Consider the following 25,012-nt stretch of genomic DNA (forward strand, 5'->3'; position numbering starts at 1 on the left):
TCTGTGCTTCTGTGAAAAAATAGTATTTTAATCTTTCGTTTGTTTTACTTTGATTCAGTGAAATTAAATTTTTGATGACAAATTTCCTATAAAAATAATTACTAATTAAAATATAAAAACTGAACAACTATTGCATCCTTTTAAATTTTACCACTATTGACGCCTTAGGAGTCGAAATACTTTTTCACGCCTTACTTTACCACCTAAATTAGAAAGATAAAAATCGCGAAGTATTTGTTCTTTATCTTACATCAAGTCCTGCAACAGAAATTTTTGTTCATATGACAAAGTAAAAATATTGAACTAAACTTTTTAAATGTCATCACTATGGAACCTTTCAGGCGTGAAAAATAAATATAAGCCTATGGTCTCAATTTCTTAAAAAGAAAATCGAAATTTTTTTTTTATTTACTTGTCGTTTTTAGAATAAACAATCTGAAAATAAATTTTTCTTTTTCGCTGGCAGCTCAATTTTATTTTATACAAACGGAATGGAAAAAAACATATCAATTCAGTAGAGCATATAAAACTATAAAAATAAGGAAAAACAGGATATGATATCTAAAATAAAATTCTTACATCTTTTCCACAAAAAAGTTTTATATTCCAATATATTTAAATAACTTTTTTGGGTCTTAAGTGTTGAAGCCGCAGATGGAATATACTCAAACAACTTACATTACCATATACATTTAAATTAATATAGTTTTTCTACTTATATTTTTATTGAAATACTTTATCGTTTACATAAAAACAGTTTATTATAAACTATTCTTTACCTAATCTTTGCCACCGAAGTCAAGCATCACTGGCTGCGGTCAGTGTGCGGGTGGGTGACCACTTGGATCAGTCTGCGTAGGGACCGAGGCTGTGCGGTATTGGTCCTCGTTAAACTGTGCTACCGTAAAGTGCTCGACTTCGCGCGCAGGTCGTCGGGCTACCGAAGCGGGGGTGCCATCCCGTCCGCAGAGGATCAAAATTTTGATGGCATGTCTTCGGATAATCCTCCGGAATGTTTCCCAGACCGTCGCCAATAGTCCATTGTGCAGCTCTAGTGCGACGTGAATTAACAATAACAATAACCTAATCTTTGCAGTTTTGAGGTGGAAAGATATTTTTAATCGGTTTCATGCAAAGTAGTTAAAGGTTTAACTGTGAAACAACAACTATATGTATTTAAAAATTTGGAAGAAATAATGGGTGATAAAAAATACTGGATACTTTTTCTTTACTTTAAATTTAACAGTTTTTCACTCCGAACTCTACTCTGAGGGGCCATCAACAGTCACCACTCAAAATTTAAAAATTCTTATATCTTAATAATTAGTAACCACATTATATCAAGAACTTTAGAAATTACGTAAAATACTGCATTATTAACCCCTTGGGGACTGGTGATTCATAAAAGCATTCGTACAAAATCAGAATCAGGATGTAAAGAAATAAAAAAACGGTAGCTTAAATGTAGGCGTTGCTAATTTGACAGACTTACCTTGCTTTTACTTTAATTATTGTTAGTTTAATCATATATATAATCAATGTTAGTTCAAATCATAACTAAATAATTTTATTTTGAACTAAAGTAATGGTGAAATAAATTAATCAAACAATTATAACCCCGCCCACAAATAAACTGCTAAAGAACAACTTTGGTTACCAGTTTTATCTTTCTACCCTGATTGATACGGTTTTATGCTGACATGTATTTGTGACAGTCGGCGCGAAAGGGTTAATTATAAATGCTTTAGTGCTTTTATTAATTCAAACAGAATTTTAAATTACTCCGGGTGCAAAGGATTAAGCAGTCCTGGTGGAAAAATTCTAGCTCAAATTTTACATATATTTTTCAAATTATCAACATTTTATAGCAATCATAATATCCTAGAAAGTGATTATAAATGAAGAAGTGGTGCCGCTTAATTATTTAAAGATTAATGAATTATTCTAAAGTAATGAATCATCTTAGCTTTATTTTTTCAATATATTGTGAGAATTGCTGATAAGCCCAAAAGAATTGCAACATTTAGAAGTGTTTCAAGAAGTGTTTCAAGAAGTGTTTTAGAAGATTTCTAAAATAATGGTTTTGGATAATTTTTTATTTTAACTTTACATCCATTCTTAGATAATTAGTAATATTAGAATATTTTTAAATCTGAAATAAATATTTTTTTACCAATAATTTGTTTTACGTAACTTTTTCGTTTCTTTCTTTTTTTTCGAAGAACAAAAAAATTTTGAAAATTTAACCTATCACTATTTTACGAACAAATTCCTAAAATAAAAATCATTTTTTAAACCGATTTTAAGTGAAAATTTCAAATTCCGATTAAAATTCTTGAAGATTTAAAGAGGAAAACATCTTAATTACAATTATAGCTACTTTTTTCTGGAGAAAAAAAATCACACAATCGTGACAACTATAATTATTTATTATGAGAAACGATAATACGATAAATGATACTCTTTACGATACGATAAGCGATATTCTTTAAATTCTTCCAAAACGACTTTTTAATTATTTAAGCGGTTGCTTAAACAGGAAACAATTTTCAATCTCAATCAAAAATTTACTAACACTTTTTTTAATATGCATTTTTGTAGCAAGCTTTGCCTTCAATATTGGAAAAATGTGGTTGGTTTTACTTTGCTTCCCACGACAATCTATCTGGCGCCTTACTATTATTATACGTTATTGTACATTACTATTATTATACGCACACTGTAGTTTAAGTTTCTAACTCACAATCGAAAAAAAAGTTCATTTTCATTTTATTCGAATCTTTACACAGATTTAATACATTTCAAGATTTAGCAATAAATAAACTTTGCGTCTTAGAAAATTGTCGATAGTTGTTTTTAATACAATATTGTCTTCACTGAATATTTTGAGAAAAATTTGCCACTAATACGAGATGAAAGCGCGAAGCGAGAAATTATATATATATATATATATATATATATATATATATATATATATATATATATATATATATATATATATATATATATATATATATATATATATATATATATATATATATATATATATATATATATATATATATATATATATATATATATATATATATATATATATATATATATATATATATATATATATATATATATATATATATATATATATAATACTGAAAATTTCGAATAGTTTCGTAAAAAAATTTTTAAATCCCTTGCATTACCTTAGTATTAAGATTTTATATTCATTAACTTTGGGCTGCACATTAAATTTCATTCTTTTCATTTGAATCATATTCCTATTTCAAAATCTCCTTTGCAACTATGTATTCTTATTTCATTCAAGCGCAAACATTTTTCAGTAATAATTCCTCACAAATAAATCTAAGGAAATAAAGTGATGAAGAAAAAGAATCTTTTGTTGTGTCCTCAAATCGGAAATGAATCGACCAATGATAATCATATATATGGTCCGAGAGCTTAAAGAAAGCTTTCTAGCAAAGGTTTTATTGATCGTTTGGGGATCTTCTGATGCTTGTGTATGGATTTTTACAAGAAACACGGTTTCTGAACCGTATAAAATACTCACCGAAAAACTGTAAAAAACTGAAGATTAGGTTGAATGAGTTGGGTAATAAATAAAGTTAAGCATTCGAATCGGAAGTAATAGGGGACCATGAGAAAAGTAACCTCTGGCAATATTTTAAAAGGAATCAAAATACGTGAATAAAAGCCCTCGAGGAAGTTATGAACGACAGAGGGTTTGCGATCACAAACTGTTTGATTTGATCAAATCAAGCACGGAAAAATTAGTTTAGAATACAAGTGCCTTTACTTACTATTTACAATTGAAAAACTTACAATTCCTGTTCAATATGAAATAATTTGAAATTTTAATATTAAGAAAAAAATTTGTCAGAATTTGGTAATAAAATAAATATGTAGTGATCTTGAAAGTTTAAAATGTACTTCTCTCTTTACCAGTCGTTGATTGTTTTGCGGAAGGTTACGATTTTTGCGTAACTTTAACTCTGTATCTCTATACAGTTAAAGCTGAACTCTACACGAAAAGGAAATATTTTAATCTAGTTACTTCATGTCGTAATAGTTTTCCAAAACACAATTGGTTAAAAAGTAATTGGGAGTATGGCGCGAAAGTAAATAAATTTATTTGAAAAATTAGGGGAAGAAAAAACTCGTACAGCAATCTTTCGAAAACTCAACAGTCGAACTGGGTGTGAATCACAGCGATGGCTGGTCGATAGAAATTCCGCACCCGACTCACACCGACTGCAGTGCTGACGTGAAAATATCCTCAGTGGTAAACTAATGGGTTAGAGTCCCCTTGCTGCCAGCCTAATCGTAGGAGGTTTTCGTGGTTTTCTTCTCCATGTAATGCAAATGCTGATTAGTTTCAAATATACCTCCAAGAAGACAATTTTCTCCCAATACATGATCTATGAGTTCCCTCCTCTTATGGATTGGGTTCAAAATTACGAAGCTACTGAGTTGAACATTGGTAGTCGTAAATTCAAAGTTGGGGTTCCGTCGAAAGAATGATGATAATTTAGGGTTCTACAGTAGAAAAAAATCACAACGAAAATGTCGCCATGCAATGGGTACCAGCGCACTGTGGACTTCAAGGTAACGAAACTGCAGATTTCTTGGCCAAAAAAGCCGCCAAGATTCTACAAATATCTAAGCCAGTTCCTTTCTACACCGCAAAAAGGCTAATAAAAATCTCTCTTCGAACAACATTTAAGGCAAAACTCCAAGAAGCAAATAAAGATAAGGACTGGCTGGAAGAAATTGAAGACATTCCGTCATGGCCAAGAGAAAAATCTGTGGCTCTTTTTGGTTTTGCCACTGCCCATGACTGTTTATCAAAACACCTGAACAGAATAAAAATCTTTTCAAGCCCCTTTTGCCCGTTATGCAACCTGCAAGAAGAAATGGACGCTAACCATCTGAGACTTTGCCCTGTACTTCCTCCTGGGCCGTTTTGCGAACGTTATTGGCTAGCGAGATACATTATTAAAAACCTATAGACTTTTTGTTTTTGTAGCTCTTGTTTCCGTTTTTTGTTCTTTCTTTATATTGTTCTCAGCTACAAATTTGTCTTTCATGTTTGCCATTAGAAATTTTAAAAAAACAGTAGAAAAAAATTGGGAACCTCTAGCTTAGATGTTCTGTCTTATTACATGACTCAGCCATTGCAAAAATGACAATGGCAAATTTAAAGGATTTGGCTCTTCTCTATCCAATTTCATTTTCACTAGACTTACTCCCACTGACTACAACTTCGTTTCGAATTCGTACAACTTTCTTATAGAAAAACAGTTTTTTAGTATAATGCTGTAAAATTGCTGTGTCAAGAATTCGCTGACACTCGTCTCGTACTTGACAACCAAATACTCTCCGATCCATAATGACTTATGAGAGATAAAGCTTAAAATAAAATAAGTTTAAAAAAAAGACGGTATAAAAATATTTTTCATCTCTGTCGCATCATTAAAGCTTAATATTCCCTTTGACCCTATTAGCAGAAATAAATTCCCATCTCATATTTTTAAAATTTATTTCAAAATTCGTTTATTTAGTTTTTTTTAGTTCTTTAATTTTTTCAGAATACTAATTTTTTTCACTCTTGCTTGGCCGTTTTTACTTTTTTTTCATTTTAAAGTCCAGTTTATTTCCTAGAAAACATTTTATTCTTTAACCCATGTGCTTTTTTCAAATTAGTTTTTTTTCGTCTTGTCTTGTTTTATTTTGTTCTTGAATAACATTCTTATTTCCTTTTTATTTCATTTCCTTACTTTCTTATCCATTTTCTTTCATTTAATTTTTCATATTATTTTAGAATTAAAAGCGACTGAAGCGTTAAAACTCATTTTAATTTGATTTCATTTAGAAATATTACTATTATAAATAATTAATTAGGCAAAAACGTATTCAAATTTAAAAGCAATATGTTCTATATTTTCTTATTAAAATTGCTCGTTTTTTTTTTTGGCATTTACTGGCATTCTGAAAACCTTCAGTTCTCCAAAATAGTTTTTTTTTTCGTTTCATGATTCATATTCTATAATTCACGTCATTTATGTCAGTTGCTATTTGTGGCATTATTTCAGATGAAACGGGTTAAGTTCCGTATTGTGAACTGATACAGTTTCATAATTCGAATCAATGTCAATTTTTTTTTCTTTGTCTCGTTTCATTTTGTTTCTTGAATTACATTCTTATTTCTTTATTAGTGTATTTTCTTGTTTTACTATCCATTTTCTTACATTTAACTTTTAAAATTATTTTAGAAATAAAAGTGAGATGCGAAAAACGGAGTAAATCATAAAAACTCATTTTAACTTAATTTTATTTTTTAAAAAGAATGCAGCTGATATAAATATTTAATTATGCACCAGCGTATTTACAATTAAAGGCAACATATTCTCTATTTTCTTATTAAACTAATAAAAAAATTCTCGTTTTATTTGGCTTTTATTGTCTCTTTGAAAGTTTAACTTAACATAATTATTATGGTATCAGGTGTACAGTTTTTTTAAAACTATTTTTTTTTTCATTTTGTCTTGTTTCATTTTGTTCTTGAATAGCATTCCTATTTCTTTCTTGTTGTATTTTCTTGTTTTTTTATTCATTTTCTTCCATTTAACCTTTAACATTATTTAAAGTTAAGAGTGAGATGAAAAAAATTGTGCTAACGATAAGCACTTATTATGACTTGAAATCATTAAAAAATATCGCTGATTTAAATATTTAATTATGCAAAAACGCATTTAAAATTAAAGGCTACATGTTCCATATTTTTTTATTAAAAATGACTAAAGATTTCTCGTTTTGTTTGGCTTTTCATGTAATTCTGTAAATTTATTTAACTCACCATAATTATTATGCTACCAGGCTACAGTTTTACCAAACTACTTTTTTTTTCATTTTGTTCTTGAATAGCATTATTATTTCTTTCTTATTGTACTTTCTTGCTTTTTTATCCATTTAACTTCTAACATAATTTTAGAACTAAAAGTGTGGGATGAAAGAAACGTAATAAATCATAAAAACTCATTTTAACTTGATTTTATTTTAAAATATTGCTGATATAAATATTTAATAATGCAAAGCGCATTTAAACTTAAGGGCAATATGTTGGATATTTCCTTTTTAAAAATTATAAAAAAAATTTCGTTACGTTTGGTTTTTGAGTCAATATGCAAGATTAACTTACCGTATTTATTATGGTATCAGGTGTATAATTTTAAAAACAAAACCTACAATAAAAGGGAAAAGCTTTATAAATAGAGGATTTTACCAATGATCTATTTTACAATTTTATATAGCTATTTCTAATTGTGTGTGTATCAACTGTGACATAAATCTTCCTCTAATATATCTTCCTCTATTCTTCATAAGTACATAGCTGCTATTTTTTTTTTTAATTTTTGGGGTAGTATTTTTTACTGTGGCACAAATATAAAAATTAATTTTACAAATGTAAGCAGGAAATATTTTGACCAAGCAAACACTGAATATATTTTAGAATATTGTTAGTAATTTTATATTGACATTTAAATTATTTACATGATGCAGTGTTGAGCAAAACCATTTTATTTTATTTTATAATCGTCGTTGAACAGCCGACAAAATTTTTTGTTTACGACTACCAATGTTCAACTCCGTAGCCTTGCAATTTTGAACCCGATTCAGAAGACAAGGGATCTCCTGGATCAAGTATTGGGAGAAATTTGCCTTTGTGGCGAACTTTTCTGATATAACTATCCCGAAGCGTTTCATGGAGAGATAAGCCTGGAAACTTCTCATAGTTAGCCTGACGGCCAGGGGACTCTAACCCAGGATCCGTCTACCACTGAGTATATTTTACGTCAGCACTGTGGTCATTGAAAGCCGGATTCGGAATTCGCTGGGATTCGAACCCGATTCACCTCATTGGAAGGTGAGCACTCCATCCCCTGAGCTACAATAGCCCAGGTCGAAACTATTATAAATTATCATTGTCAAACAAAGATTACAAATTAATTAACAATCACGTTTTATTACCACTTTAAAAATAAAGAGGAAGTCGTGAAAGGGAAATCAGATTATTCGGCAGCCATCTATAACCACATAGACCGCTAACCTTAAAGTTCCAACACAAATATTTCGATATAAACAAACTAACAGGAAAAGGCTAAATAGAAAATTTAAAAACTACGTTTTTCATGAGATAAAAAGGAATAAAATATTTTATTTATTAGATCTAAATCAAGAGAAAAGTAAGTCTTTCGCCAGGCATAATTAATTTCAAACCTCTCCAAAAATTAACCTCTCACCTTCGAAATTGATGCATTTATGAATAATAGTTTTTTTTTGCATTTATGAATAATAAAATCTGCATTTAGGAATAATAATATTTTTTCTTTTTAAACCACTTGAACAACTTAGTCTTTAAAATCTTATAATATTTATTATAAGAAATACATTTAGATAAAAATAAATGCCTTTTTGCTGAAATGTTGCTTTTAAATTTTTATAATATGTATTATAGGGAACATAATTAAATTAAAGGCTTTTTACTGAAAATTTCGAAAGAATTCCCTCTATTAAACATAATATATAGTATTTACTTTCATAAACAATTTACAACGATGCTAGAGGAAAGCAACTTTCATTCCTCCAGAAATTAGTCATAAGTTTATCCATACAATAAAATTGATCCAAACAAACGTCTCCTGATTGCACCAAGACTCTTAAGAAAATAGTAAATAAATAGCGTTGAAAATTTATAAAGGAAGCGGGGTATTTCTGAGACACAAGATAAATATGTATAATTGATCAATATCAGGACAAGATGTTTCTGCCAGCGATATCAAATATGCATGCTGGCCTTGCTACACGAATCTCACGATTGGAAATTTATCCCAACTGGACGTTATGCAAATGATGATGACATGCACGCTTTCTAGCGATAATGAATGTTTCTACCAATTCTATTGTTTAGAGGCAATTCGACCAAATAAACAGTAGATAAAATATCAAAATAAAATTAATGAGAAATATACTGATATTTGAAATCTAGGATGTATAAAAGCTGCTTAAGTTGGATATGGACTGTGAGAGATACTTTAATAAAATGTGTCGTAGCTTTTACTCAGGGTTGCCATTATTATGGTTTTTGCAAAATATTTTAAAGAGTGGTGGGTAATTAAAAATTAAACCTTTCAAAATATTTAGTAATTTTGCAGAGATTTTAAAAGCCTCACCATAAGAGAGGGGCAACAAAGGGTTTCATATGAATTTTTGAATCATTTATATCTAGTGGCGTGGAAAATAATTTAACATCGAATTTACAAATTAGCGAATCATGCATTAAAACATAAACTTAGCTAACACTGGAAAAAGTTGATATTCCTGCTTTCAAACTTTACTATACTAATTTTGTGATTAGCTAACAAATTATGTGCTTTTAGAGGTATGATAAGCTTTTTTGTTTCCAACTTTATGAATAGCTACCATATTATATGGTTTTAGAGGAATGATAAACTCTTTATTTCAACCTTTATGAATATCTACCAAATCATATACTTTTTGAGGAATGATAAACTTTTTTCTTGTTACAAACTTTATGAATAGCTACAAAATAATATGCTTTTAGAGGAATGATAAACTCCTTGTTTCATCCCTTATGAATAACTACCAAACTATATACCTTTTAGGAATGATAAGCATTTTTTTGTTACAAACTTTATGAATAGCTATCAAATTATATGCTTATAGAGGAATGGTAATTTTTTTTTTGTTTTCACTTAAATGCATTTCCGATAATTACTAAGGTATTTTTGTGTATATTTTATTTAACTCCTTAACGATCTTATTATTTTCAATAAAACGTTCATAAAAGTGCATGTTTGCTTTGTTTCGAGAAAACATGTGAGAAAGGTGTATTACAATGTATGTATTCATTTTTTGATTTTTGGAAATTTTTTCATCTTGAAATTTAAAACTTCGTATGTCCATGTAACTCTGTCACCATAATGTACACAACATTAAAAAATATTTTATCACAGAACGCAAACCACATGCATTCACAGAGAGCATAGGTAGCTGAGCTAAAAATACAAAATACATACCGAAAGTACATATATTTTGATGATACTGACATCTATTTTAAAATAAACTATCACCAGTTGCAATAAAAATAGTCTGGTGTAGACATCTAGTGCGCAAAATAATAAATAAAAAAAATCCGGGTCCAAAAGATGAATATATATTAATCTTTTTGGTGCATTACTTTTGAACGCTCCAGCCAGGAAATATCACGGGTACGGGATATATGGGACAAAAACTGACAGCGTGGTTTTAATGGGAGTGAGAGTGAAAGGGATAATATAATGTACCTTGGTGGTCAAATTAATTTTAAATCAAATTTATTAACCAATAATCAAATATTGAAATAAAGTACTACCGCTAAAATAATGCTTCACAAAAAAATAAATGTAGGCAGTTATGTATGTCTAAGTAACATTAGGGTAAACTTTGTGCTATATGCGATAATGTTTATCAAAACAACGCGAACACTAATAATGCCCCAAAAATAAACATATAAATGACCCACCGACGCCATCGTCGTATTGAGTGTTCAACTTGGCGTTACATTTAGTTTTGCTGCGCAAAACCCATTGAATTCAGACACTTGGAATTACTAAGGTGTGTAGAAAAGTGTACAGAGTTTACAAGCAAATAAAAAAAATGTAACAATCAAAATTTGTTCCAGAATTATTAACTGCAAAACGTGCTGAAAAAAATGCCATACTCTAAAGGCTGCAAGAATGCAATTACTAAGTTGAAATTTGACATGCTAAAAGGGCCATATTTGTTCATGAACTTAACACAGAGGTTTTTCGAAAATTTGTGAAAGTTTTAGTTTTTAATATATTTTATGTCCTTCATAAACTTGTTGACTATTTATTTCATGCTCTAGATCAGGGGTTTCCAACTTACATGAGGCCGGGGGCCACAATTAAACACACAAATCAAACGGCGGGCCGCAACTTCATCAAAATTTTTTGTAGGACTCTTTTATGTTTGAAGAAACATTAAATATTACTGTCAGAGTTTTACCAAGTTGTGCAAAACAAAAGTATTGAATTACAAATTAAAATAAGAAGTAGATTTTTAAAAATATTTAATTGTTATTAATAATAATTTTAAAGACATAAATAAATAATAAAAATTCGGGCTACAATAACTTTAATGTGCACCTATGTATTAAACAATTAATGTGTAACAGGTATCTAATTGTTAAGGTATTAAAACTTATATAGTAGCACACAAAATATTCAATGACAAAATTGAGGTTTGTCTGCTGCAACCACCAGAGAATCGATATTTACATTTTAAATTTAAAATTTACAAATGTGTGTGTAAATATTTTCGTCCAAAATGAGTGGCTTCAAAAAGTTAAATCGGAGAATTTCTTCGAGAAAATTTTTGATACGCACATGCTAAATTATATTCACAAAATACAAAAAAAAATTAAATAGAAAAGAGCAACATACACGATTATTTTTGTATTTGAATGAATATTTTCTTGGATGCAAAACCTGAAAAATAAATTTCTTTGCACCGTTGGTATGTTAAATTTCACAGAAACGAAGAAATTAGGTTTTTATTAACGAGAAAAGTATTTTAAACCTTTATAGAATTTTAACGAAAATTGTCCGCAGAAAATGACAACTAATATATTTTAGTTCGCGGGCCACAAAAAAAGGCTTGGCGGGCCGGATGCGGCCCCCGGGCCGCCAGTTGGAAACCCCTGCTCTAGATTCTGATATCAAAGATTTAATAAAGTTAAAACTTAAAGAAAACAACCAAAAATTGAACTTTAAAGTACTTTTGGCTGTGGATTTTAAAGTATTAATATTATTGAAATACACTTCAAGAAATTAATCGTATTTAGCCCAAGAGGGGGAAACTTTCCACTGTTGCCTGAGGGAATAAACAAAAGTTAAAATAATACCCTTCAAAGCGATTCTATTATTGCAGAAGCTCATAAAATTTTTGGTTACCTTTGGCATTATATTCCATACTGAATTATTCAAATAAGCTCGCTTCCTTGAAATTAAATCGAAAAGAATTTTAACGACTACAGAAGTTTTGCAATAACTTTAAAATTCGAAATGCACATTTATTAAACGTACTTGTCTTATATTTAACTTTTACAACTAAGCAAAATGCAACACAGATACAGCACTCTTTATTCTGCTTTTCTTAAATAATGAATACTATAATGAATAAAGAAATTATCATTAATAAATATTTTTTTAAATAATGAAATTGAAAGATTTATTAAGAGAGAGAATGTGTGTGTGATAAGTCTCTTTTTATGAGCCAGAAAAAATAAAAAATGTCATTGCAAAATTTTCTTATTTGTTATCAACTTTTGTCAAAGTAAAAGCGCAAAATATTTCTTACAAAAAATACATAATTCAGGCAAAGAAAGAGTTTACACTTGAATAAAGTTAGAAAACGTAAAAATAGTTCAAATAATGGCACAAAAACAGACAGCTTCATTTTCGGTTCTATTATAAAGTACCTGCTTCAGCGTCAGAACTATGAATAAACGAAGCAAATTCGGTCAATCTTTATTCTGTTGTTGTTTTGTAACTTGTTTGTAATTTTCTAATGCATATATGTTCTTCCCTTCTTCTATTTAGTGCTGTGACACTGAAGAAGGGTCTTCATGGTATTATCGGGACTAAACTATGCCTGTTTACATATCATGATTTATACCTCATTAAAACTAAGTGGGCAGTTATTGATCTCACAAGAGCTAACTGGTACAGAAGTACCATTATCAACCATCGTCTACTGAAGGTCTCTGCAGCTCATGATACTAGTAGGCTGCTCTGCGGTGCAATCAAAAATCAACACAAGTGCTTCACGATAGATTTCGAGAAAAACATCTTGACAATTTTCTTCAACACTATCAACAATTTGACATTTTTTTTCAGCACTATCAACGCTAAAATAAAATTTCTGAAAACTGATAAAACATTTTTTTTTAATGTAATATCTAGCTTACCATATAAGAATACCAAATATATAAAAATATCAATTTTGAATTTTTTGTTCCTTGCGTTGATTTATAAATTGCACGGCAGTCCTTCTGTTCTTCATCTCAAATTAAACTAAACTATATAATATGAACAAGGAACCTTGACCTATGCTTATTGGTCTAGGGCTTCGTGCATATCAAGATATATAACTGTCTTTTTCGTCTTTCCTTTCTTTTTCTTTATGGGCGTAGCATAAGTCAAAAACAGCAAATCGCTAATGAGGCATCAAAGATACATATAATACATTAAATTTATGGTTAGAAAAAATAAATTTTGCAATATACTAAATATGTAAAAAACTTAATTTTGAATTCTTTGTCACTTACTTTGATTTTTCAAATGGATGACAGTAAGACTACTTAATAAGTTTATCTATTTACGCTTAAGACAAAGGGAATTAAGAACAATCAGTTTTACTGTTTAACGAAATAGATATTAATCCAAATGAAATAGATATTAATCTCGGGCAAAGCTGTGATCAGCAGCTAGACAATCAAAGTAATTGGCTAAAATAATTCAAGAAAGGATTGAAGAGTTAAAATATTCAAATACATTTATGCAGGACGTTCAGTTTGCTTGCCATTAAAGTTTTTTGTACAAGAACATTTTTATGCAAGAACATTTTGAAAGGTGACCAAGTTGGTCGCAAAGGGAGGATCGCTATAAAATTAATTCCAATTGCATTTCACACGTTGATGCCTGAATTTCAAAATGAAAGAAGTCACATAAGAAATGCTGTCATTATAAAAGTGGTTATATATTTATATTTAAACTAAATGAACATTAAACTGAATGAACTAAATGACATAAACTTCCACTTTAAATTAAAGAAAGAAAAATCGCCACATACTTCCTCACGTGTATAAAAGTATTTATTACAAATATTTTACAGTGAATACAGGTGATTTGCTTAACTGTAGAGGTGTCAACTGCTGCGGATTAGTGCTGAAGTAAAATAGCCTCAGTGGTAGATTGATCTGGGTTAGAGTCCCCTGACCGTTAGGCTGACTGTGGGAGATTTTCGTGGTTTTTCCCCTCCATGTAACGCAAATGCGGGTTAGTTCCGTCAAAAACTCCTACCATGAGGCAAATTTCTCCCAATATTTGATCCGAGAGTTTCCTTGCCTTCTGGATTGGGTTCAAATTACAAGGCTACGGTGTTGAACTTTGGTAGTCATAAGCTCAAAATTGGGTCGGTTGTCCAACAAAGATTATAAAATAAAATAAAACTGCTCCGGATTCGACAGTTCTTTTTAAAAACGGTAGGAAACTACAGACTAAAATTTGCAGATTTTTGTTTCGTTTTGCCATCTTTTTTAAAAGGCTCAACACGGCTTTACTGTAACGGAGTGGCGTATTACGTAAGGCTTCGAGTTATTTAGAAGAAGTATTGAGTAAAAACTCTTTAAATCAAATTTTCTAAACGAAGAATAATTCATTAAAAAACTACCACTTGAAAATATTTATCCGTTGTTCGAAGCAAGTTTCCATCCCTGTAACCGAGATAAACTTGAATCATGAAATCGTGTCAATGCCACTAATTGTTTTTTTAATAATAAATACCGTCTGTCCTGAAAGGATGACCAGACAATAACGAGCCAGTAGAAATCTGAAAATGAAACTGTCTATCCGGAATAAATAACTATCAAAACGAAGTTTTTTCATCGAAATGATATAGTAAGTGATATATGAAAGGAGTGATGTATATTAATGAGTTATTAAGCAATTCTTTATTATCTAAGTTACCACTAAGCTTTAAAAAGGACATAAATACAGATACAAAGCAAAGTCTTAATTAAGAAATGTTCCCACAGTCTAAAATTTTTTTAAATATCAAAGTGTTTCAAGCTATTAATAAATATTTATTCTAAAGGATATAATTTAGTAACTCTAATAAAAGAAAAATAAATTTAAACACTTTTTTAGTAATCTTGAAAAATCTAGCTACCACTCATTTATTTTTTCCATGTCGTGGGAATCCTGTAAATTTATGTCAAAAGTAAATGTCTAGAACTGACAACCACGTCCCATTTCACTCCCACTCCTTTACAAATTTATTACTTATACTATTATTACCGACTTTACATATTTCAATTATTCAATACCGATGAATCAGTTATTGCCACGTTTAGCCGCAGAGAAGCTGTATTCTTCGTAGAAAATTCAAAGCTCTGTATTAATTATCTGCCAGGGTGACCGCACAATATATAATTTTCGCTCTTCATTTTCTAGGATAAAATGATTGTGCTACGAGTTTGTGTCAACGGATGCATGCAGAACAATCATGTTAAGATTAACAGCATATTTTTAAGGTAAATTACGAACATCAAGTTATTTTTCTCTTTTTTATTCATTTAAATCATACGGTTTAAATGATTAAAAGTAGGCCCCTTTTAATTGCAAGAATTTTATGAAACTTGGTTTCAGAAGTATTTTTTGCACGTCAAATCGAATGTAATCAAAAAATTCATAAGTTTCTTTAGAAAAAGTGAGTTTTACTAAGGCAAAATTAGCTTATTCTCTCTCGTTATATAATATAACTGTTATACAAACAATTAAGAAATTTGTTTGAGATTTTTTAAAATCTCCTTGCAGAATGAAAATCCAACCAATCGCTCAGATAAAATGAACCTTTTTTTTTTTTGCTGACTGCACAATATATTTACAAAAGCTTAATCCACAATAAAAAAAACATGGTATACTTCAGCATATAATGTTTATTTCGAAGCAAATTCTATAGATAAATAGTATCTGAGCTGAAGTCAGTCACCCGTCCTCGATGTTAATGTATCAATCAAACTATAGAATCCTTATGTAAATAATGATCATATCTGCACAGTACATAAAGTACACTTTTCAATGAAATTTGCGATTTTTTTTTTAAATTTCCTATTAAATAAATTTAGAAAGTTATCAGAAAATCAAATTAGTTCCAGAAATATTTCCGTTTTAAATTTTTGAAATTTATTTTATTTTGAATGTTCTATTTTAACAAATTAAAATCAGCCTTAAAGCGTTTATAATTAGTTTTCAACTAATACAATGCCATCATAGAATAATACTATTTTTAGCATAAAGCAGACAGTCAAAACAAAAACCACATGAGAGAAAATTTTTAGAACTTATGAGAGGTAACAAATATTCAAAACGAATTTAACTACTAAAATTGCCTCGAGTCCTGGGAAATGTTGAACCTTCAGTGTTGGTCTGAACAAACAAAAAGTCATTAAATCATTTTTCGAACTTGGTTATTGTATGCGTTGAAAGATACATCGAAGCAGTCGAAAACACTGCTTATTTTCGTCGTTCGTAAATAGAAAATGCTTTTCCAATTTCTTTCTCACGATTGATATTTGCACAAATATTATAAATGAACACATTTTATAAAGATCTTAATACCTTCTCTGAACTTTTCAATAGAATTTTCTTCATTAGTCTAGATATCGAAAACATTCAAATTAATATGTAGTCAAAATTAATTTCGGGAGGGGGGGTTCGGGGACCCCCCCCCCTCCCGAAATACCACATTTTCAAAATTATATATATATATATATATATATATATATATATATATATATATATATATATATATATATATATATATATATATATATATATATATATATATATAGTTCAAAATGAAGAATAAAACAAAGAAAAATTATAGACATATGAAAAAAAGGGGGTGGGAAATAATAAGTAAAAAAAATAACAAACAACAGTTTATTAAAAAAAAAAAAAAAAAAAAAAAAAAAAAAAAAAAAAACAATGAAATGTTAATTAAAAAACCGGAAAAAAAGTCGGAAAAAAAAGATATAATCTTTTCTTCAGCCCACACGATTATATCCGCAAAACAGAGTGCTTTCTGATATTGTATCAATAAAGCCAAAGCAAAATATATTAGTACAATAGTATGAGGAGCACTCAAAAATTTTTTTTATAAAATAACAACAAATAAAATAGATCACAAAGAGTAAAAATAAGTAAAATAACATGTAAAAACAGATAATAAAATAAAATAAAAAGAAAAAACATTAAAAAGGGGGGGACTATAAAGCGAGTAGCAAAATCAGAACAACTTACATGGACGGATATTTTTCAAAAATGATCTAAAAATGTTTTCGCAGAAAAATTGCCAGATTACAAAATATGAAAACAAAAGCGCAAATTGAGTGTAACAAGAGGGTTTTAAAGTGTCGTTCTTACTGCACTGCTGAAGTGATTTGTTATTCTGAGTTTTGACTTGTTAGTTACCAAGGATGGGCCCGAAATGGATGTGCGCAAGGTAATATTATACTGGATAATTTTAAAAATTTATCATAAATAGTTTTAGAAGATAGATGTTTATTTAAGAAAAAATATAAAATAGAAAAGAGAAACATAAATTGCCTGTTTTGCAAATAATTTTAGCCGCGGATTTGCACGATATGGATTAGCACATAGAAAAATTATTTAAATTATCAAAGAAAAAATTTTAATAGATAATCTTAACACGGATTTGCCCGAAATGGATTTGCACAATTTATTTCTTAGTGTTTTCTTGTATTTATTTATTTATTATATATATATATATATATATATATATATATATATATATATATATATATATATATATATATATATATATATATATATATATATATATATATATATATATATACAGTCGAACCTCGCTAACTCGAACCTAGATTTCACGAATTTTTCGAGATCTCAAAGAAAAAAAAATTTCCTTCAAATTTCCTATACACTCAATGTGAAAAGAAACTTGATTTCACGAATTTTTTTTTCTAACCCCTCGATAACTTGAATTTTTCTTCTCCATAAATAGTGTAGGTTTTTCTTCTGAAAATAAAAAAAATTTCCAAAAAAAAAGAAAAAAAATTAAGAATAGAAAACCAATTCTCATAATGATAAACTTTTCTTTAAAAATGGACATAAAGACGTCAGTGGTGCGGAATGATGCTTCTTTCTCTACGATAATGAATGGCTTCAAGAAGGCTGGATTCATTAAAGATCACGAAAGTAGTCAAACAATCAATATCGTTAATTTTGCTGAAAACTACGCCGAAAATGATTAGGACAGATTGACCAGGCTCATGAAACTTGATGGCATGGAATTTCATGACTTTGTAAACGTAGATGATGCAGTAATCAGTGTGTGGTCAGTGAGATGACAATGATATCATCGCTCAAACGAAAGCTTCTTGTGAACTATCAGAAGAAGAGGATGAGGAAATCGAAGACTTACCCCCCAATGTTACTAACAAACAAACACTTTCTGCAGTGGACACTGTAAGGAGATTTATTGAAAGATAGCCCAATATGTCAGAGGAGACATTTAAAGCTATAGTCGACTTAGAAAGTGTTACAGACGAACTTCCTTACACATCTCTAAAGCAAACAACAATTGAATCTTTTTTTTTAAATGAAAGCGTAAAAAGTGTTTTTAGAATAAATATGGAATAGTAAATAAGGTGTGTAAAGAGCATTTTTCTTTATTCTACCATCGATAACATGTGATTTTCGATAATTCGAATTTTCAGTATCTCGAATTTTTTCTCCTCTCCCTTCAAGTTCGAGATATCGAGGTTTGACTGTATATATATATTATAACTGCCAACTTGTACGGTCGTTTGAGAAATAATTTTCTTAGTGGTAGCAAAATTAGCTTTTCGACGCATTAGATCTTGAAGTTTAATGTTCCAAAAAAAATTTAAGCTACCACAACAAATCAATAATTTTAAAACATGTACAAATGAGACCTATCTGTTGAATAGTTATGCTAATAAATGTCTTAAAAAAATTCTTTTTAGAAAATTGTTCCAACCTTCAGTAAGGTTTTACTACCACTTTGTATAATTTTTTTCAACGACCGCACAAATTAGCAGACATATAATTTTTCTTAAACAATATTAGTTGCTTGAACCTTCCCTAATATTGTTACCCAGCTATGTGCCTGCCTAATTGTCCGACCAATGTTTTAAAATTAAATCATATAAAAAGCATACCCTCAAAAATTCGATGTCAATAAAATAAAAAAAATTTCCAGCGGTAGTGAACTGAAGCAGAATTTTTTTCATAAAATTTTTATCACAAACTAGGAACATTACTATTACTCTAAATATCCAACATTATTCTACATATATGTAGAAATTATTTATACATGATTTTAGGTAAAATTCTTTTCATCAAAATCTTAATATACTTTCTTTGCTACCATAAAGAAAAAAAATTTCTTAATATATGAAAATTTCTAAATAATTGAAAGAGTGTGATAAAATAACTTTACTAAAAAAGTAGTAATAGTTATAAATTTTGACAGGGCTCATAAATACCTGAAATAATTTAAGTACAGGGTCCCCCGACCAGGAAAACATAAATGAGTGGTAGATAAGATTTCTCGAGACAACTGTAAAATGCTTCCATTTTGCTTCCATTTGAGAGTTACGAAAATATTTCCGAAATATTTTTGCACCCATATATATTTAGTTTAAATTAAAAATTTATTGGTAGCTTCAAACATAAATAGAAAAATTCATATCGTACAAAAATTCATATCGTAGAAAAATTCATATCGCTTTTGCTACCACTATAAGAAATTTTCCAGACTGTGGGAACCCAATAAGTAATAATACTATTAAAATAAATAATAAAAATTTATTAAAATATATTTTATTAGTAAATATCAGTTTATTTTAATAACTCTAAGTAATCATAACAAGATTCTATGACCCATGATTTAAATTTTTTATTCTAAAATGAGAGCTAATGTTAAAAAACCTCATTAGGTGTTTTGTTACAAAAGCCGGTTCTTTTATAACAAAACTGTTCCTTGTTATCAGGAGGGTAAAAACTATGTTTAAACATGTGGATATGTTACAAAAAGTTTTAACATTTAATAAAATGCTTTTTTTTTTCATATTAAATATATTTTCCAAATCGGAGGTTTTTTATCACATATTTTAAATGGTAGCAAATTTCGACCCCGTCAAATCTGACGGGGTCACAAAGTCCTCGAGCTTCCCATAATAATTCAATACCTCTGGGATTAGGGCCATCATAGTCTGGCTGATAGGACGTTGGACTCATGTTTGTTAGAACGGAAGTTCGAATCCAGCCGGCTGAAGAATCCCCGTGTATCAAATGGTGAATGGTGCGTGCTTAATCTGTCGGAGTCACAGAATTCTCCAGGTCCCCATAACAAATCAGTACCTCTGAGGGTACTGATCTAGGAGTTTCTTTATCTCCTGAGTCGGGTTCAAAAATATAAGGCTACAAAGTTGAACATTGGTAGTCCTAAACTCAAATTTGGGTCGGCTCTTCAACGACGGTAATAAAATAAAATACCTCTGGGATTACTAAAAAGAGATTGATTGTTCACTGGTTCAGGTCAAAATTACGATCTGTGGAGGAATGAATGAAATATGAATGGGTCCTCACTGTAAAGTGAGCTGTGACATTTGCGTGGCTTAAGTCGCATTCTTGGCCATAGATGGCGCCACTTAAAAACAAGAAACGCACCCTCAGCCTTAAGAATTCGCTTAGTTTCAAGCAGGCATATTGGCAAGTGGCATAAGTAACAACAATCAATACACACAAATAAATTAAACTATCATAGTAATACATGATATTCGAGCAAGGTTGTATTTATGTATTCGCAAACTTTAAAATTATGTTCCGTACTCATTCCAATGCCACTTGGAAAAAACATCCTCGAGAAAAGCAAACGTTAACTGGTATGGTATCTGATATTTTTAAAACTTACGTAGCTGTTTACAATTTTCATGCTTAGTTCTTGAAAGAATAAAGAAGACTGCTAGTAAATCTTGAATATTTAATAAACTGATCGGAAATTTTAAGCTCTACTATTATATTTCTTATTTAACGAATTTGGTGTAGATTGCCACAATTTGTAAATAATATGAACAAAGGCTAAAATCTGCTAGTCTTGCAGCGACCTTATTAAGTGATAGCAAAAATAAACAAATTAAGTTTACCTTGACTGTTAAGCCGGTACCACTGTAAATATTGAGAAAAACTAATGATTGCTGGTTGGTATCTATTCTAAATTAATGATAAAAGCACTTTTTTAATAGCTACAGTTTTAGTTATAAGAGGACAATTTCATCATTACGCTTCGGTATTATAACGAGTGTGTTATGTAATTTTTGTTTGTTCCAAAAGTTATTCACCCATTTACCTGCTGAACTCTTAATTTACAGCCTTTATGAAATAAGTGGTAACAGGTTTGCAGATAAATTTAATCGGAATTTTTTTTCAATTAGCTGTCAGTTTGTTTAAAAACATTAAAACTGTTTACTTTAAGAACAAGATATAAACCACTAGTTATATAATGTTATCTTATTAATGTATTCTGGTTTATGGGCAGATCTCTAAGACCTTTAACTTTTGATAATAAAAAATAATAATAAAAAATGACAGGCACACAATTTTTACTCCTCCAGAATTGTTTGAAAATGTATAAAATATCAAAAAATAATCGTGAGCATCGAAAATTTTGATGGCCTTATAAGTATAAACAAAAAATTAAAATTTTCTAACTAATTTTTCTAGGTTTATATACATTTCAATAAAAATCATAAAAACGACAAAAGAATCATTTATTTAATAAACGTATAAACTTATTGAACCTATTTTTCTTTTATTGAGTAATTTTTTCTTTTTAATAATTTCATCCATATTTACCCTTTATTTTTCATCAAAAATTATTAGTATCATAAATGAATTAAAAAATTTTAATATTAATTTAATGTGTAAAATGTGTAAAAAGACTTACTTTAATTATTTTCAGTCAAAAAATATCTTAAATTAGTAAAACATAGGGAAGAAAATAAGTTCTGATTTGTTAAATTCAATTAATTAATCCTGAGGTTACGGTTTGACAGGGTTACGGTCTGAACAACCAAGAGAATAGATCGAAAACTTTACTCAGATGCAACGCAATGCGATGCACACAACACAGAAAATAAATTAGGCAATGACAAACGTGTGATCAAAATTTTGATTGATAACATTTACTTTTTAGATCTGCGTCTGATTACGGTCTTGATATCGTAACTGTAACCTCACCGAATGACAGTTAGAGATTATAAACCTAGAAAAATTAGTTCAAAAATTTTAATTTTTTGTTTATACTTGTAAGGGCATCAAAATTTTCGATGCTCACTATTATTTCCTGATATTTTATACATTTTCAAACAATTCTGGAGGTGACAAAATAGTGTGCCTATTATTTTTTATTATTTTTTTAATAATCAAAAGTTAAAGGTTTTAGAGATCTGCCCTTATAGGAATATTCAAATCTTAAAAAGTGAATGATATGAATGATGAGAGTTACCAATCTTAAACATTTTGAAAAACGGATACGTTCTTGAAATGGATCACTGGCGTTTAATCTGTTAAAAGTAAAGAAATTTCTATTCTAATTTTTTTCTCAAGAAAAACTTGAAACTAGACATTTGTTTTCATAGACGTACCATTTTTCCAATCAAACATATATCTACAACAAAATATATATATCTACAAGAAGCGGTCGCAGCGTCCTATGCAATATTAAAAAAAATATATTATTGTCTTTGTATAATAAATATAGAAATTGATTGATGCTATTTTGAATTCTAGGAATTGTAAATAAGTTAAGTAATTATACTTGGAAGTTATATAATTGTATAGGTAATTATGGGTAGTTCTAAATCTGTTAAATGTGATGTTTTTAAAATAAAATAAAGATGAAACTTACACATTTTGTTGATTGTAAATACAACATGTCAATGACTTTTTGTTTGAAATAATATTACGGTACACGGCTACTTTTCCTTAAAATTCCACATGGCAAATGTAATGGCAGTAAGTGACCACGGCACTCGGATGTGGCTATTTCAGCGGTCAGTAATGAATAGTAAATGTATAATGTTAATGCAGATTTAAACTTAAAAACATGTCTTCAAAAATTTTTTCCATGTCTATAATGTGCTGACATAAGTTTCATTCTAAAGAAAAATTTGGTTTTAAATAAAAAATTTATTTAAATTATAATTATTTATTATTCAAACTTGTAAATAAGTTTTTTGTACTGAGTATTCAAACATTTTATTGAATCGAACGTTATAAACTTTTTGTTCAATTATACGCTGCTACAACACAAAAATGAATTAACGAAATGACTGATAAAAACAAACCTGAACTTTCAAGTTAAGCTCAGTATCATAAATCCTTGATCCTATGTCATATTGTTCATAAACATATTTTTTTTTAAAATACAAAGCAAACAAGCGAGTAATAAATTAAAAAATATGGAATCCGGAAGGTTTTAAAATAATCTGTTTAGGAATCAGTGAAAAATTTCTTTTAAAAGAAGAAAACTGTTACTCTTTGTAGAAAAATGAATATTCTAGAAACAAAGAGAACTTTCATTGTGCCTCCAAGCAGAAATAAATTGAACATTTACGAAGTTCCAACACATAAGTTTTAAGAGCCTTTATTTCAGTAGAAAAAATTTTAATTTACGCTTTAATACTTTATCAAGGAACATGTTTAAAATGCTTGAAGTAAAAAATAAAAAATATTGTAAAAAACAATATATATATATATATATATATATATATATATATATATATATATATATATATATATATATATATATATATATATATATATATATATATATATATATATATATATATATATATATATACGGTTTTTTGTTTTTCAGTGTCATGAGATTTCTTTATGGATCTTGGATATTTTCACGTCGCTTATTTCATATTTGCAAATCGATTTCTCCTTCCCAGCTGCAGTTTTTTTCTAATGACGTTTTTAGTCTATTTTTTGTCAAAATGTACAAGTTTATAAATGTGATATATAAATAGGGATCGAATAAATGTTGCAACAAACATCTAGGATAGTTAGGGCTCATCATCGGGATCAAAATTACATAGGAACCCATGCTCGGAAATGTCGTCACACGCCGATAGGGGCACTTCCCTACTATGAAATATTTCTTCAAATGATTCTGATACGGTTATAATAAAAAAGCGCATCTAGTCGCGAAAGACCACATTTATGGGCATGGATTTTTATTCAATTCTGATCCTAACAAAGTGTCTTAACCCCCCTTAGAAGTTTTTCGTAACATTTATGTGATCTCCTGTTATACAGAACTTTCTTATAGTTTGTCAGAAGTAAGAACTCCCCTAGCCATTCGTCTGAACCCATGACGGTGACTATGGTAACAAAGTATAACTATTTCAAGTAGGGTTTCCATAGCAGCAAAGGGCTTTAGATTTTGTGCGAGGGTAGTTCTTACCGTTGACAAACTATAAACGACAAAACAATCCGATGAAAACAGACTAAAAAAAAAAATTTTTTTTTAAGAAATCTGCAGCTTTAGAAGTAAAACTAATTTCGAATTTGAAATTCCTGCACTCGAATTAGACAAGATCAGGTATTTGTATAGATGCAAGAAAAAATTTGTTCCCAATTGTTTTAATTATTAGATTAATTGTTAGAATAGATAATGTAAATTGAGTAATTTTTTCTAAGCCATTAGTTTTTAGCGTTTTATTAAAAAAGTAAACTACATTTTTTAAAAATGTAGGTTAAATTTTATTAATTTTTTTATTATTATTTTTTTTATTATTATTATTGTTTACAATGGAAATAAAAGAAAATGTTCAAAAGTTAAAGTTCATAGCACCGTCTCCTCCATGGAATAAAATTTATTCCATGGAATAAAATTTATTTCAAAATTTTCCCTTAAAGAAGTTGTTGATCTTTGCTCTGAATTTCTAACTGTACCTTAAAATCTCGATATTTTTCTTTCCACTTAATTGAGAAAACTTAACATTAATTTCAGAATTAAATCATCATTTTTTTTCATAAATGGTGTGCAA

General features: G+C 29.0%; 2 protein-coding genes across 3 annotated transcripts in view; one reads left to right on the forward strand and one right to left on the reverse strand.

Annotated features, from left to right (window-relative positions):
* LOC107439128 (sodium/potassium/calcium exchanger Nckx30C) overlaps positions 1-25,012 on the reverse strand; it is a 247,483-nt gene that overhangs the window by 208,125 nt on the left and 14,346 nt on the right. The gene's annotated exons all lie outside the window — the stretch shown is intronic.
* Positions 4,587-5,024, forward strand: LOC139425640 (uncharacterized). Its single transcript, XM_071181043.2, has one exon. The coding sequence runs from the start codon at positions 4,587-4,589 to the stop codon at positions 5,022-5,024; it is 438 nt and encodes a 145-aa protein (XP_071037144.2).

The sequence above is a fragment of the Parasteatoda tepidariorum genome, chromosome 8, assembly GCF_982258835.1.
Source record: "Parasteatoda tepidariorum strain Cologne lab strain chromosome 8, Ptep-v5.0, whole genome shotgun sequence".
Taxonomy (NCBI): Eukaryota; Metazoa; Arthropoda; class Arachnida; order Araneae; family Theridiidae; genus Parasteatoda; species Parasteatoda tepidariorum.

Excerpts from the sequence above, each read along its gene's own strand:
- LOC139425640 (XM_071181043.2), top strand. The coding sequence starts at position 4,587 with ATGCAATGGGTACCAGCGCACTGTGGACTTCAAGGTAACGAAACTGCA.